The 17,677-nt window shown below is 35.8% G+C and overlaps 1 protein-coding gene across 2 annotated transcripts in view; it reads left to right on the top strand.

Annotated features, from left to right (window-relative positions):
* The window catches only part of ANKRD46 (ankyrin repeat domain 46), a 41,247-nt gene extending 24,244 nt beyond the window's left edge, over positions 1-17,003 (top strand). The window contains exons 2-6 of one of the 2 annotated variants that reach the window (XM_074316281.1): positions 6,186-6,286; positions 7,605-7,677; positions 8,557-8,894; positions 10,119-10,277; positions 14,985-17,003. In XM_074316281.1, coding sequence (XP_074172382.1) covers positions 8,584-8,894; positions 10,119-10,277; positions 14,985-15,201 — 687 coding nt within the window. In that variant the 5' untranslated portion in view covers positions 6,186-6,286; positions 7,605-7,677; positions 8,557-8,583 and the 3' untranslated portion in view covers positions 15,202-17,003. The remainder of the gene's footprint in view (positions 1-6,185; positions 6,287-7,604; positions 7,678-8,556; positions 8,895-10,118; positions 10,278-14,984) is intronic. The other variant, XM_019716377.2, reaches the window with a different exon arrangement.
* Positions 17,004-17,677: the final 674 nt, after the last annotated feature.

Consider the following 17,677-nt stretch of genomic DNA (forward strand, 5'->3'; position numbering starts at 1 on the left):
GGAGAATCTTATGAGAACAAACTTAGTGACTTAATATTTTCACCCATAAAATGAGGATAATGATAATTAATACTTACCTTACAGAGTTTTTATGAGGATTAAACCAGTTATTAAAGGAAAAATACTTAAACAGTCCCTGGAGTATCATAACTTAATAAATGTTGAATATTATGTATCTCAGATATTGATACGCAGTCATTTGCACAGTAATAGCAGATATATAAACAAATCCTTTTTTTCTCTTTTCATTAAGCTTTTTCCCTAAGAACTTCTACTGCATAGTACCTGATTAGCCTACTTTTAATTATATGAACTTAAACATAATGAACTGGCCTTTCTTACAGTCACATTCTGTAATTCATATATTTTGAATTAAACTCAACTTTACTGCATTAATAAATTTTTAATTATGAAGTAATCGATAGCTTGGCATTGAAGAAATCCCAAAGTTACGAATTTTAGACCCAAATTACACTGAAATGTTGATAATACACAAAATGTGAATTCTCCACAAGTTTAGACAAAAGATGAAAATGTATCTGACCATGGTGTGTGGATCTATCGCAACATTAGTCGTATTGCATGTCTATTAATTATTTTTGAGCCTTGGGAGTAAAATTTAGAAGATTCTACTTATAAACTTGATTCTTCAAATGTTCTTCATAGTACTGGGATATCCTGAAAGGACAGTATTCTCAGTTCCTTTCTTAAATTTACTTACTACCAAGCTTTCAAAAGGGAGCCACCTTTTTCCCTCCCAAGAACTCAAAGTAAATAGTAAACATTTGCATATTTTGTCTTTATTTTGGATAGCTATCTCAAAGGTTAAAAATTGGAGTGCTAGCCATATAATCTACGAGAATTCACTTCCCAGGCTTTTCTAAGACAGTCTCCCGAAAAGCAGATAAATAACGATCCTAAGTGCAGCTTAGTTTAAGATGAACTATAGTTTAAGGTGAACTGTAAACCAGAACTTGGAAGTTTTCGAGTGAGCAAAGCAAGCATTGCATCAAGATTGCTGTCACAGTAAAATAATTCACCAATAAAGAAATGAGATTGGTTCCACAGCCATAATCATAGTCATATCCATCTGTCACATCTTTTAAATACATTGCCTGAGAATCCATTATGGTACTCAGATTTTGACCAAAAGTATTATTTTAAAATTCTCTTAGACTATCTAGATTTTGATTGGCTTAAAATATCAATAAATTTGAATCTCTGTAATAATAGGAAAAATACAGGGCCAACTTTTTTAATGTGCTAACAAATTCAATAAGAAAAAACTATGGTACATACATACAATAGAAAACAACCATTAAAAATTGTAATAGAAGACTGGGAACATGGAAGGATGTTCACAATATAGTAAATAGAAGAGTTTAACATTAGTATGCATAGTATGAATTAAATATATACGTATATATTAACATAGAGAAAAAATGCTAGCAATCATAGCATCAAAATATAATAGTTATTTCTACCTGGTAGGATTATGGGTAACTTATTTTCTTTTTTCATATTTATTTTCTTACAAAATGTACAACGAACTGTAGAACTAGTCATAAGAAAAAAATGCTACTTGAAAATCCTGTTAAAATGAACTTAATTGAGTGTACACTCAGCAAAGAATTATTCGATTTTCCTATGTCTAGATTTCAAGAAGCAATGTGCCAGCACTGTGTAATCTGCCATGTTACACAGACAGATCAGACCCGTTTTTTTGTCATCTTGAGACATGGTCTGGCAGGAATTTTTGTAAACAATTGTAAACAAGCAATACAGCTTTGTATGAACCATTTTATCCTGATTATCTTGATTACTGTATAGAGGCTGCATGGCATATGGGAAATATTAGAGACTAAATTGGAAGCCCACTCTGCCATTTCACAGCAGTATGGCCTTAGACTCATTAAACTCTCTGAGCCTTGGAAATTATTTAAGACCAGTCTGTTAGAGAAATAGCTGATGACGATAAACAGACTGGAAAAACTTATTAATGTTTTGGGAAGTATTTAAATTATTGTTAAAATTTTTACTTGCTCACAGCTAGATTTCTTATAGATACTGTCTTTCTTCCCTTGCCTAATATCTATGAATCTGTGCAGTGCTTAGGTTTTAAGAACAGTAATTTTAAAGTGCTAATAGTTAGGATTTAATGACTTCATTTGAAGTTCTTATTTTATGATTCTTTGAGGTTATTTTATATTTTAAAATAACTGTATCCTTTTAAAAGAGTAAGAATTAACCAAGTGAGGTATAGAGCATCCAGATTTTGGGGTTCCATTTACTGTATATCATTCTCAGTTTTAGTACATTTCTTTGATGTTAAAAAATGTAGGCAATAAGTCTGATAACACCTCTCTCCAGATATGCCATATGTTCCTTGCATTTTGCTGAAGTGTCTCGTGTTTGGTCTCTGATTAAAGTTGCTATGTAGGCAGAGCGTAGTCAGTCCATTAGAACCAGGGATGTAGCACTTAGTCTTGCCTTTGCCCGTGACCTTTCAAAATGAAAAATAAGTCAATACATTATATATGGTTGGTGATATTGGATACAGAAGACCAATTTAAAGTTATGGTATAATAAGTATATGTTAAAATAGGACATGTTTTCTCCATTAGTTCTTAACCATCAAGAACACTATCTTAAAGTTGTACAGATTGAACTAAGATTAACATAAAAGGAAATTAGAAAAGAAAAAGAATATTAACTAGAACTTTCCATAAAGTCAGTGACTTACAAGCTTCTATTAAAATCTTATTTGGATTGGGACAAGCGCTATTTAGTGTAAGGAGCTCTTGTAACTGAGATCTAGGTGACTCCCTTGTCCCAGAGGATGAATGATTCCATCCTTATGATGTTTTCCAGTCAGTGCCACAGAGCACAGGGTTAGGAGTTTGAAACGCTGGGCTGCACCAGCCTTGTAAGACCTGACCACCAGGGCGCTGCTTTTAACAATCCCAGCAAGCTAGCCTCTGAAACAGTCAGAGGACACTGTCCCTTAGGAACCAGGCTATGGTGGACAACCAGAGGCTTTCTGGGGCTGGCCTATTCCCACTATTGACTGTTCTTGTGGTTTTTCCTATGCTGGGAACCAGTTCTCTTTTTCTTTCCTAGAAGTCTCTACTCCCCACTGGAGGTCCCCCCAATGTTAGAAGCTGCTGTGTCACCAGGGAATCAGTGTTCTACTACTATGCGAGCTGCTCTCTAGAGTAGAGGACTGGTCTCCCTGTGTCCAGCCTTGGGAGGGTAGTAATTGTTATTTTGGGGGTCCTTAAGTCATACAATTAAGCAGGTAGCTGAAGTGGGTTTCAAACCCAGGCTGTCTGACTCCAGATACATTTTGGATGGAGTAGCCACGCTCTTTTAACAGCCTCTGGCTGTAGAACTGCCTCTGTATAGAGTGTAATGCACTCCTAAAAGTAGCCCCTCCCAGGAGAAACAGACTGTATCACATCTGTCTCCCTCTGGCGTTTCCCACCTCTAGAAGCAACCTTCCTTATACTTAGCTTTCACTTCCATTCACATGGGAACAGACTCCCTCTGTGAATCTTGAAAGATACCAGTTCACTGTGCCTTAGAGACACATTAGTGCCTCTAACTCTGCTTGTGGAATGGTTCTTACTCCTCACTCACTTGGGTAAATACCAGGCATCCACCTGAGCCTTTCAAAGGCTTCCATAAATAACCTCTCACTCCCCTGGTTGCCTGAGGCACCCAGCCGGGTGGCCACAAAGAAGAACTTGTATTCTTCCTTGTTTTACGTAGGGAAAGTGGGCACCTTCAGACTCGAGTCTTGTTGTCAAAATCTTTAGGCCTTCATACAACCCAGCAATTGCACGCCTGGTTATTTATCCCAGAGAAATGAAGTCTTACATTCACATAAAACTATGTACCTGAATGTTTTAGAAGCTTTAACATAACAACCAAAAGCTGGAGACAACCAGATGTCCTTTAAAAGGTGAACAGTTAAACAAATTGGTATTACATCCATACCATGGAATACTACTCGGCAATAAAAAAGAAACAGGCTATTGATACAGACAATGACCTAACAAATCCCCAGAGAGTTATGTTGAATGGGGATTATGAGAATTATGGTTCCATTTATGTAATATTCTTGAAATGGCAGTAATAAAAATGGAAGACAGAGTAGTGGTTTCCAGAGGATAAGGAGGTGTGGGGCAGAGGGAAATAGGTGTGGCATGTAAAAGAGCACTATGAGAGATGTTTGTGGTGATGGAAGTGTTCTGTGTCGTGATTATATCAATGTCAATATCCTGATCATGATACGATACTATAGTTTTGCAGGATGTTACTGTTGGGGAAACTGGTAAGAAGTACACAGGATCTCTGTATTATTTCTTACAACTGCATGTGAATCTATAATTATACCAAAATAAAAAGCTTCATTTAAAATATCTTTAGTCCCCTTCACCCCTTGGACAATAGTTAATATAATCCTGATTTTTATTCACTTCAGTTACTTCTTGAGGGAGCTATGAATAGATTTCTAGTGATTAAGATCTAATTGAGGTCTTAGACTTTTTTTTGGCAGGTTTCTAGGAATTAGGTCTAATACATTTGTATAATAGTTGTTTGAAATCACAAATCTATAATTTGATCAAGTTTATTTTCTTATGGGGCCTTATATTAAAATAAAATGGCAGAAGTATTGCCTTGTGGATTTAAGGGAACATTAGGATTACTGGGGGGGTGTGTGTGTAACTATATAATCTATAATTCTGTTTCCAAACACGATAGAGTTTTCACTTATGTCCTTTTCATAATGTGAGCCCTACTATCTTCAGAATAACCCCCCTACATCATTTTAACTTTGAAAATTAAAGCCAGATTATATATTAGAGAAAGACTTTAGTCAGAAAGACTCAGCTCCAGGGGTCAGGAGAAGCAAGGAAAAGCGAGGCTTTAGGTGAATCGGTATTTGTTCAAGGAAATTGATTAAGTGGCTCTGTGATAGGAAGTTTGTCTAAGTCAGTATTATAAAATCACAGAAAACTAAAACAGTTGAGGAGGGTAGCTATTTTGTATATTATCAGCCATTGTGATATTTGTTCACACTATTGTGGGACTGGTTCTCACATACAGTTTGTCAACCCTGGTTTTCACTTTCAACCCAGCACTGATAGCCCTTATGATACAAGCTGACTTACATATTGTAAGTGGAGCTTCGCAAAGGACCATTAATTATTTCTTTATGTAAGCTTATTTAAAGGGATTCGATAGCAGTGAATATGTAAGACCAGTGAAAGGTTAACCTGAATGTCACGTGAACGTAAGGCTTCACTTCTCAGCTGGAGCTTTAAATTTAGGAGTTTATATTCCACCACTTAGCACGGTACTGGCACATTTCGGTGACACAGTACATTTTTGTTTAACAAATTAATATTGATTTTTTTTGTGGTCCATACTGCCTGCCCATGATCCCCTCTTCTGGGATCCCTCAAGAGAAGAGTGCACTGGGACAGACAGGTTACTTGCAAAAGTCTCTCCGTGCACAGAGGGACACCTGCGTGGGTTCCAAGGCGAGCATGAACATGGAGCAGCACCACAATTCAGGAGGAGTGGGGTCAAGCATGTGCAAAAGACTGCAGATTTGAGCCCGTTTTTCTTTCACACTGGAAAGAAAAGGGGAGGGGGCAGTCTCAGAAGGTGATTTAAGTATCAGCATTCCAGATAGTTTAGAAATATTTTTTCTTAAATGTATCCTGTTTGGTTTAAATATAAGTACTGTTTTTTTTCTACTTTTTCTCCCCATTGCAAGTAGCATTTTTATTTTTAAAAGCGCTTTTGTGGGCTAATCAGATCTAGCCACCATTTCTGTGAAAAGTATGCATTCTGAATTCCAGTGATTTCGAGTGAATGTTCAGAGCCCAGAATTTTTATCTACTGATAGCACATAATTTGATTCTTCATCTTTTATCTTTCTGACCAGGCTTTCTTGTTTATGGGCTACAGAACCACTGTTTATTAAGCCCTTCTGTTCTTCCTTTTTGATACTTTATTACTCGTCACTTACTAACCTTATAAGTTGATGTCTTACCCCTAGATTTTCTGGAGAATATGTACAGGTCCCACTTGCTTCTCTGTGTTTACTAAAACACAGCAAGTCCTTTTTCACACTACACTTTTGTTATAACTGAATTTTCTGTTTACTCTAGATCCTTGCCGGCACATTTCTGGATATCCTGTTGAACCTTCTTAAGAATTCAGAGAAACTGTCAGGTGACCACTGAAAAAAAGATCTAATCTTAAGGCTTACGTGAGTATTTTCTACTGTGGCCTTGGTTTAGGGCAGATTCAGTTCTGTGATCAAGATGAAAAATGTTATCTACCTCTGAGCTTATTAAAGTTGGGGGTAAGGTTAGCAGTTTCTCAAGGACACAAAGAAACTCACACAATACAGCACACTTATTCTTGCTTTTAAAATAGACAAGAAAGGCTTTTTTACTTAGCCAACATTCAGAAGAATCCCAGTCTGCAAACCACAAGAATTCTTACTGTGTTGAACCAAAACACCAAGTAGATTGTTTTTCATTATCTATTCATACAAAATGTAACCAAAACACATTACATCTTAAAAAGCACTTGATATGTGGTATTTTATTTTTTAAATAGTTCGTGATAGCTTTGTCATTTTTATGATCCAACCCAATGAATGCAGTAGGGGAAAATAGGGAGATTATCCTCAAAAGAGAATTCTTGACTATTTTATTGAGTAATTTCATTGCGTTAATTTCTTTAAAAAGCATTATTTAGTGTCATAATCTGAAGCTTGTTTTATCTTGATCTCTGTAATTCTTAATCATAAGTAGATTTTCCCCTTATTTAGAATTATCCTTTACAGCTCCTTCTCACCCTTTGTATCCAACAGGTCATTAAGTTGTGCTACTTCTGTCTTATATGTCCCTCCCCAGTATGCCCCGTTCTCTCTGCACTGCCAGACCAGGCTCTCATCTTTTCCTGCCTGGATTTCTGCAGTGACCTACTGATTGATCATCCTGTCTCCAACCTTAACCCCCTCCAATCTAGCCTCTCCATATTGCCAACAAAGTAATCTTTCTGAAAGACTAATGTAATAAGACGAAGCCATTTAATATCCTTCAATGACTCCTTCCATGGCATTGTTAGGAAGATTAAATAAAATTCATCACGAACCCCTAGTGCAATGCCTGGCTTGGCATAGCCCTCAGTATGTGTGAATGTTTCCCATTTGCCCAGAGAACCCATGGCAGCAGCAAAGCTCTAGTGTAAGGAAGCCCAGGTCTAGAGGGACAGTGTCTCTGCTGGGAAACCAGACTGAAAGGAGTAGGAGCCAAGAATCTCACCAAACTCTACAGCCATGCTTTTCTGCATCCCCTGGAGGTTTGGCACAAGAATAGATTAGTCTAGCATCCAATTCAGTCGGTGTTCCAGAAAGACAGACTTTGGCTGATAAATCATAAGCCAAGCCCATCTGTGACTGAGCTTTTGTAACCTTAGAGTGGGGAAGCATCCCTGTAAACATCACTCTCTGCCTTTGTGTTTTCTCGTTTTGTTTTGTTTTCTCTTCAGTTTCTTAGTCAAGTTTCTTTTGTCAGGCTTTACCTTTTTCTTAAATGAACGAAGGGGAAGAGAGAGAGAGAGAAACAGACACACTGAGAGACCACTGAGGTAGGCAAGTATCAGTGAAAGCGGTGTGGACAAACTGGTGAACCTCCATTATGCAAGTGGATGAAATATTAGAGTGGACACAGTTGAGATTGCTGCCTTTGTCCTACCTTTGTATTCCCAGATAGACCTGGTTTTTCTCGTCTCTCAGTCTTCAGATAATGGGAGTTTGGTGAAGCCAGATATTTAGATAACTGCAGGACACAGCAGAATAGAATCAATACTGTAAGAAAGATGGACAGTCTGAATTGATTTCATGATATTTCCAATTTTAAATTCAGTTTGTTGCTTTCCTTATCTTTTTCTTTCTATTAAAATTTGAAGTTTGTGCTGTAAACACAATATTTTAGTAGGTCCTCATCGAGTGTTAAGTTCTTTTTTTTTCCATTCTGATTTAGTTAACTTTTGAGCAGATAGTTCTGTTTACCATATAGAATATCTCAACTATAATAAGCAAATATGTGAAAGAGAATTACTTTGTTTTAAATAAAAGTATCAGCAATAGCGTGTGTGTGTGTGTGTGTGTGTGTGTGTGTAGGTCTTTGAAATCTAAGGATCATGTATTTATGTCTTCTGACAATGCAGTAAACTTGAAGCAATTATATCTTAATTTTTAAAGTATCTCTTAATCTTTTTACATGATGAAAAGCAAACTAGAGCTTTATAGTAATTTTTTTGCAATTTTAGTCCAGCAGATATGAAGAAACCAAGACATTTTAATGGAAAATAAAATATGATAACTCTGTTGTTGTTTCTGTTTGGTGAGATAATTTATTAGAGGCAGGAGACCAAGAAGGATAAGAAAGTGTTTCTCTAAATGACTTCATTATCTGGATTTAGTTTGGCTTCACTGAATCTCACTCATCTCATATTTCATTACAGGCATATCCCACCCGCCACATCAGAACAATGTCCTACGTTTTTGTAAATGATTCTTCTCAGACTAATGTGCCCTTGCTACAAGCCTGTATTGATGGAGACTTTAACTATTCCAAGCGGCTTTTGGAAAGTGGCTTTGACCCAAATATTCGTGACAGCAGGGGCAGAACAGGCCTCCACCTTGCAGCAGCCCGAGGGAATGTAGACATCTGCCAGTTGTTGCATAAGTTTGGTGCTGATCTTCTGGCCACGGATTATCAAGGGAACACAGCTCTTCATCTCTGTGGTCATGTGGATACTATTCAATTTTTGGTTTCCAATGGACTCAAAATTGATATTTGGTAAGTTCTCTGTGGTTTTTGAAGTCTAGTCATTTCTTCCATTTAGTCTCTCAACTAGTGGTCTAATCTTGGAGTCTATTTTTTGTTTTGTTTCCTCGTTGATCGGTTGAAGTGACACGTTCAGGAAAGGCATTGAGAACAATGGAATCTTAAGGGAGTGAGGGAACAAGGGGATGATTTCTAGATTTATGCTGAAGCAGTGAAAGTTCTATGAAAGTAGTGGCTAGGTTCTGCTACTAATTGTGTATTGTAAGACAAGGGGAAAAGAAGAAAAGAACTAACATTTGTTGAAAATCTGTCGGGCTGGGCACCGTGTTTACTTATGTTAGCTCATTCGTTCCTCAGAATGGTAACTCTTGTGGTGTGTGTTATCTTCATTATACAGATGAAATAGTTGAGACAAGGGGGGTTAAATGACTTAAAGTCACACTGCTGGAATTTGAACCTAGTTCTGCCTGATTCCAAAGCTTGTTTGCCCCCTATCATGTTATATTCCCTGCTAGCGTCATAATCTCTCTGGGGCTCAGAATCCTTTTTATACTGAAAACTTAGAGACATGGTCTTCTTTATTTTTTTTTACAGATACCTTCTCTCTTGAGTGGGAAAGATGTTGGGCCACCTTTAAAACTGAGCATGACCTTTAAACTACAGTTATATGTTGCCCTAATTTATTGGTACATAATGTCCCTAAATCTGTATAAGATAGTAAATGGTTCTGCTACTATTAATGTAAGGACAGTATGTGGTGGGAATTGGATACAGGATTCAGTGTTATTCGGGCTGTCTCCTGTTATCAGTTGTAAATAGCTAGATGTACCAAAGCAGCTTATTTGATTGCTTTAGGGATTGTTTTCTTTTTTTTTTCTTTTTTTAATTCTTAGACATTTTAAATACCAACACTATTCCCATAAAATGTAAATGTCAAATAAGAATAAATCTAGAACTAGACTTTCCAATTAATTTCTGGGAAGATGCCCTCTTTTTCTTTTATTTATTATCATTTATCTACTCTTTTGCCTATAGATTCTTTTTCCTTTTTCCCTAAAAGAAAAAGAATATAGGTTAACTCAAAATTCAGTTTCTGTCTCTACCATTGGTTCTGCTCTGGGTTCTAATTTTGAGTTAATTGTGCCCATGCCTTCTTCACTTATCTACACAAAAAGGTACTAACAATATAATACAACTGCTGCAATGACCTCTTTATTGTTATGACCTTTTTTTTAGCAATCATCAAGGTGCTACACCCTTAGTTCTGGCAAAGCGCAGGGGAGTGAATAAAGATGTCATCCGATTGCTGGAATCTTTGGAAGAACAGGAGGTAAAAGGATTTAACAGAGGAACTCACTCAAAACTGGAGACCATGCAGACAGCTGAGAGTGAAAGGTACTTAAGATATACTTTTTTAATGGGCAAGTCATTTTAAGTCCCTAGATCTTTTATGACAACTTTTGTGAGCTTTATATTTATTTGCTTTCAAGTACAGGGCTTTGATATTTTCTTTGAACTTCATGTAAGCCCTTATGGCTGCAGATTACAATTGAGGAGCTATTAACAGAAAGTACTACGTGCCCACATGCACATAATGTTCTGTTAGCCACTGTGCAAGGCAGCCTGCTGTTTTGGCAGTACAGGGGAGGAGAGGTGGTTAAGAGCTGAATATGAGGGAAGGAAACAGGAGTTTGAGAATTTTAGTACCGGTCACTAAAAGAATAGAATTTCAAAAAAGTGGGAGAAAGATAAGTAAGGCTAAGAACTTGGACATTAGAAAAGACCAAAAAGGTAGTTTCAAGTGTTGGAAAGTGGAGTGCTGAGGAAAATGAAAACAGGAGAGAAAGTAAGACAAGATTTAACATGTACACAATTCAGTAATGTGAAAGTGACTTTCACATGAATTGGAACAAAATGAAATTTGGGCTCCTGTAAGTAATTGAAGCTAAGATGCAGTGACTGACAGGGTCTTAAATATCTCATCATTTCTCATCTAGATGCAATTCAGAACAGTTTCAGGGAGCTCTGAAAAGGTGACAGTTTTTTTCTTTTGGCCTCACTGGCTCAACAGATTAGGTCAGTAGGCCAGACTTTGTTGTATTAGCATGTAGTTTGGTTGACTGTCATGGCTTTCAGCCTTCCAGATTATACCAGGTAAGAAAGACGATGAGCTTACTATGTAGTCTTCTCCCACAAATTTCAGTGGAATATATTTCAAGGGCCCTCATCAGCTATGGACCCAGTGGATGATTGACAAGAACCTGGATTTAGAATCATATAGACAACTTAGACCATTGGTATCATTGTGTCTTTGAGTTCTAAAAGAAATCCTCTCTATTTTTCATAGTTCACCCTTCATTTGATTCCTTTGTATCCGTGATTGCTTTCATCCCTCTTCATTTGCTGGCTGGTGTACTCCTCGGGGACCACTGATTCTACTCTTAAGCTTAAGACTGTTTCATTTAGAATACTTTCAAATACTTATTACTGTCCAATGAAATTAAAGAATTTTACTTCTAGAACATTGCATACTTCTCATGAATTACCACTGAAAGCTGACAAGTAGATAAAATAAGCAGGAAGTCAAAGACGCATTTACAAGCCCTTTTTCTCTCACCTGTATACTTTGGATCGAATGTCAGAATGCCGTACACAATTTAATAGCATTAAGTTATATATTATTTGTTATAGATCATGTTCTTTCAAAATAACTTGAAATTTATTTTCATCTTTCTATAAAATAGTAGTAAATTACTTTAAGCTTCTTTACCATGAGAAATGTTCAAAAATGTATTTTTGTTTTTGCTCAGTATATTTTGGAAACCTAGCATGGTATAATTGGTTAATAGCTAGTATTTTGGCACGTCTTTATCAGAAATTAATTTTTCATTTTATTTTGCCTCAATTGTGATTACTTTTGAAGTAATTAGTCATTTGAGCAGCTCAGTATGAAATTTTTACTCCTGCTTCTTTCCATTCCTGCCATTTCACTTCAGCATGAGAATTTGTATTGTTTACAGCATTGTGTAAAGCCAGTTCTTCAAAAATTGAGTTAATATTTGTACCAGTTTGTCATATCTTGGTTGTCCCGTCTTACTCCTGCCCCCTCAGCGTCATGATAGAAATGCAGTGGTTGAAGCTTAAATTTAAAAGCTTGAAGTCAGCATAATTAGTCATAGTGAAATGCAAATCGAAACCACAGTGAAATGCCACTTCATACCCACTCTGATGGCTGTACTCAGAAAGATGGGCAATAGCAAGTGTTGGCGAGGATGTGGAGAAATTAGAACCCTTATACATTGCTCGTAGGAGTGTAAAATAGTGTAACTGCTTTGGAAACCAGTCTGGCAGTTCATCAAAAAGTTACACAGTGTTACCATATGACCCAACAATTTCACTTCTAGGTATAGACCGAAGAAAATTGAAAACATGTTCACACAAAAACTTGTACACAAAATGTTCACAGCAGAATTATGCATAATAGCCAAAAGGTAGAAACCATCCAAAAGTCCATCAACTGAAAAGAATAACAAAATGTCATCTGTCCATCAGTGGAATATTATTACACCATAAAAAAGAATAAAATACTGATACATGCTATAACATGAATAAACTTTGAAAACATGCTACATGAGAGAAGTCAGTCACAAAAGGCCATGTATTATATGGTTCCATTTATATGAAAGTCCAGAATTGGCAAATAAAAAGTAAATTAGTGCTTGCCAGGAGCTGGGGGGAGGGGCAAGGGAAGTGACTGCTAATGGGCAGAGTTTCTTATAGAGGTGATAAAAACACTGTGGAATTAGATGGAGATGGTTGTACAACTTTGTGAATATACTAAAAACTACTGAATTGTGCACATTGAAAAGGTGAGTTTTATGGTATCTGAATTATAGCTCAATAAAAAAATGTGAGAAAAAAGCTTCAAGGGATTGACTAGCAGATGGCATTATGGCATAGCTGTGTAACAATTAGCCTTTTTTAGAGCAGAAGATAAAGCAAGAGTTTGAATATATTTACTTACAATATTTTCCATTCCCTGAGACATAGCATAATTTCTTAAGGGCCTATAAATCAAGTTGGTGAAAAATATTTATCCACTCCCCCATCTAGCCTAGATTTAATTTAATTCCTTTTACTTTGTAGGTACAGTATGACAAAGACAGTGTAGATGACATATGTGCAAAAAAATTGCACATGAATAAACATATCATGCTAGAATCAGATATTTCCTGGGCAGTAGAAAACATTTCATTAAACAGAGTCACTGCATAAAATTATGATTGGCAGAGCTTCATGAGCTCCTGGAGAATGCTCAACTGAATTCTCATTTTACATCTAACATCTTTGAGTATGAAATCATGTCAACTCGGACATAGTCAATAAATTTCATATAAGTCAGAATTAACCTCTCATGACTTTCTTTATTTATGGTTTTATGTGTTTAAGCCTTCTCAACATTCTAGTCTTATTTTTGAACTTGCTTGAATTTTCTTAAATTTTTGTATTGCTGTATATTCCCACTGCAAAGGTCTTCTCTTATTCAGAGAATAAATATCTGTTCTTTTTAAGATTTTTTTTTTTTAAATTAGGGAAGGGGAACAGGACTTACTGGGGAACAGTGTTTACTTCCAGTTTTTTTCCAAATCAAGTTGTCATTTCAGTCGTAGTTGTGGAGGGCGCAGCTCAGCTCCAGGTCCAGTTGCCGATGTTAGTTGCAAGGGGTACAGCCCACCATCCCTTGCGGGAGTCAAACCAGCAACCTTGTGGTTGAGAGCCCACTGGCCCATGTGGGAATCGAACCAGCAGCCTTTTGCGTTAGGAGCACGGAGCTCCAACTGCCTGAGCCACTGGGCCGGCCAACATCTTTTAATATGAAAAAAAAAGTTTTTGGATGTCAAACAGACAGGTGCATTAGGAAGTCAGCTTCCAATAAGAGACCTCTAACACTAGTAAAGGTAAAAGGACCTCTGGTTAACCGTGTCAAGAAATAAAATAAACTTGTAGGTTTAAAAAAAAACCTGCCAATTTTGCATAGTGAACGAGACTCTAAAACATTGTTTTATGCTGTTTTCATTGTTCTTTACCCAGATGGGTGGAAGAATATGAAGAGAAGGGGTTTAGGAGGGTAGTGATGACCTTTTATAAGCAATAGATAGTTGATACATCTGAATATGTCCGTTGTGGCTTTAATCTAAATGATACTCTATTATTGGGCCAACATGTTGTGACGTTATTATGGGTGCTGATCCCTTAGAGCTTCGAATTCATCGCAGTGCAGGCTTACAGATACTGAGGTCAGATATACTGTTTTATATTTACAGCAGTCATATTTCACATCGATATAGCTCTGAAAACCAGAATCATTATTTTTAGGGTGTTTGTACTACCTTATTTCAACTAGATTCTGACTTTATGCAGAAGAGAAACTTATTTTGCATTATTGTACAAGATAGAACTAAAACCAATGGTGGGACACTGTTAAGAATTTTTAATGAGTAGACTTGTTCAAATGTGCAACAGACTGAAGAATATCCATTATTAGAGAATTACAGTCAAAAGAAGGAATTTTGTGATTGGTCCGATTATTAAACTAAACTAATAATAATACCCCTTTAACTTTAGGATTCACATGCTGTCTTTGCTTATTTTCACTAACATGAATTCTCAAATTATGAATCTTCATTTTGCATTCTTCTAAATTTAAACTAACCAAATGGGTTTTGGTTTAGCATCTGATGGAAACAACTCATTTGACCTACTTCAAGACTTCTGCTTGGGACCTTTTTATTAGAAAAGGATTTTTTAACTTTGCTAAATACAAAACGAAGAAATATAATCATTATGGTTTAGCAATTTACAGTTTATTGTCCAGATACATGCAGATAGACAAAGTAGATTGTCCAGATACACACAGATATACGTAAATCAGTTCGTGTGAGAGTATATGTATGTATGTCAGTTTTCTTCTTATGAGTGTTGTGTTGTAGGGTTAGTCTTTTCTAAGTAAGTCTTTTCATCAGTTCCCATTGTTTTATGTTTTTGAGATGGGTGAAATGTGTTGTTTCATGCCCGTTTCTGTTCTCTTTGCTTCTTTCACAGTGCTATGGAGAGCCATTCACTCCTCAATCCCAACCTACAGCAAGGTGAAGGAGTCCTGTCCAGCTTCCGAACCACGTGGCAGGAGTTTGTAGAGGATCTGGGCTTCTGGAGGGTTTTGCTCTTGATCTTTGTCATCGCTTTGCTGTCTCTTGGCATTGCCTACTATGTGAGTGGGGTGCTCCCCTTCGTGGAAAACCAGCCTGAACTGGTGCATTAAAGGAGCTCATGGGAGACAAGGCAGATAGATGCCTGTTTCCTGGCTTCCAGTGTTTCTCAGTTTCTCAAAATTGTTCTCTCAGTGCAAGGCAGTGAGGGCTGTTTATTTTTTCTTTCTTCATTTTTACATATTGTAATCCTTTTAGAACAATGTGTAGTCAAGGATACTACATCCTAAAGCTACCTCTGACTCAACCTGACTTGTTAGGAAAGCCTACACATAGCCTTGTTTGATAAAAATATGGGAATGACTCAAGAATGAAAGATAAAGGAAGAAACTAGGAAGCCCTTGCTATAGAAACCTTAGCATAATATAGGACCAACTAAAGTGAAGTGTTCAAAAACAAAAAGATTTTAATTAGTTTTGGTTGGTGGTTTTGTTTTGTTTTGTTTTTGCCAGAGCCTCTTTTCTCTTTTTATTTACGTCCTCTGGGACTAGGGGAGAGGATGAAACATTCAGCTTAAAACTTGAAGTGCTTTTTTCAAAGCCTACATAGTAAATCAGTATTGTTGGAATCTGTTTGGTTTATTTTAATACTTTGTAGTCTAGTCACAAACCAAGTAGAACTTTTGAAACTAAGCTATGTTTTCTTCAAAAATAATTGATTTGATCTTATATTTATTTGTTTTTAGGATAATTTTAATTTTTTTTTTTTTTTTTTTTTTTTTGGGTAAACTGCTTTACTTGTTAATATCTGGGAAGAATGAACTAGAGGGGTTTATTTCACTTTTTAATTTCCCCTAGTGTTTATTTCAAAGGTATTCTATTCATCAAAAATATAGTCAGAAAATTCTTTCTAATTCAGTAGTTAGCAGGGAAAAATAATTCTGATATTTAACTGTGACTGTAATTTTGTAATGCTATTATTATTGTGAAAAATTCAGTTCTATAAGCTTGCCGTATTGTCACAATTGTATCATAGTTCATAATTATTTTATGTGCAATCCTGTTTAGAGGCCCTGTAGAATTGTCATAACAATCCCATCCATGTCAGTAATTCTCTGATAGCAAGAATGGATGGAGTATTTCTGAGTTAACAATGCTGAACACAATTGTACTGGGTTTCATAAACACTTTATGGATAGTAAGTTTATGTAAATTTAAATCTGGCCCCAAAACTATATTGCAGGTTTCAGCAGTACGTTTGAAGTGCTCTTTTGTTAATGATTCTGTTATGTATAAATCATATTCTTGGGTTATTAAAAAAGAATATGAAGACTTGATAATTATTCATTGGGTATAGTGAGAAAACTAGTGAAAAACTAAATAGTTTTACTTTATAAAACAGAGGCATCTAAGCTATTGCTAATTGAATTGCTAGAATTAGAAATTATAGTTTAGAATAGAATTGGTATTACGGATTCATTTTGCTTCTTGTTATTTTCTCTTTTGTATGTATATATTTAGAGTTGAGGTGTTTTCTTTCTTGTGGCTTTATCCTCGCTTAAAGAGCTGTTTTAAAATTCCCTGATTTACCTGGCTGCATCAGTGTCAGCTCACAGAGTCTTGTTTTCAAGTTAGATTCAAACAAAATAAATCATACTTGGTATAAATACATCAAAATCAGCAGACTTTAGAGTGGAATATACTAGAAATCAAGGTATATTCGCAATGAAAGTTGCGGAATTAGCTTTACTTTTGTAAACTTAAACATATGCAAAATTGGTTAAACATACATGTAAATATGTTGCATTTTTAAAATAGATGTTTCCTTTTAAGTGGTGATTTCTTTGTATTCTATTCTCTGCATTCAGAATTCATTAACACTACCAATAAATGTATTTATAATCTCTTAATCACAATCCATTTCGTAATGTATCATTGTTTTTCTTTTAAATTCTTTTTTTTTTTTTGTAAATAGGTTGCAATTGGCTGTTTAAAAAAAACAAAGTTTTCTTTTCAAATCTGGTATAATGGGTATATCATGTTTATGTATGTTTGCCTTATAGTAGATGCTTGACCACTGCACTGTACACCTGAAGCTGAAGCTGAATAATATTGTATGTCAACTATAATTCAATATATATATAGTCACGGGATATGGAGTACAGCCTACGGAATAGAGTCAGTGGAATTGTAATAGAGATATGCGATATCATAAGGGCAATAGATTGGGGGAGGAGGGTTATCACTTTGTGAGGCGTGAAATATCTATTACATTGTTTTCTACACCTGAAACTAATAATAATAATAAATGCTCTGAAACTAATTTGGGTGAATTGCTTGCAGGTTTAAAGTGACAACAACTACCATGATTAAATACCTCCCAATTATACAGGTCACTTTATTTTTATTTTATTTTTTTAAATAATGTTTTCAGTTACAGTTGACATACAAATATTATATGAGTTTCAGTTGTACAACATAGTGATTATACATTTATGTAACTTACAAAGTGATTACCCCAATAAATCTACCCCATCTGACACCATACATAGTTATTACAATATTATTGACTACATACCTTATGCTATAC

This window comes from Rhinolophus sinicus, linkage group LG12 (assembly GCF_036562045.2).
Source record: "Rhinolophus sinicus isolate RSC01 linkage group LG12, ASM3656204v1, whole genome shotgun sequence".
Taxonomy (NCBI): Eukaryota; Metazoa; Chordata; class Mammalia; order Chiroptera; family Rhinolophidae; genus Rhinolophus; species Rhinolophus sinicus.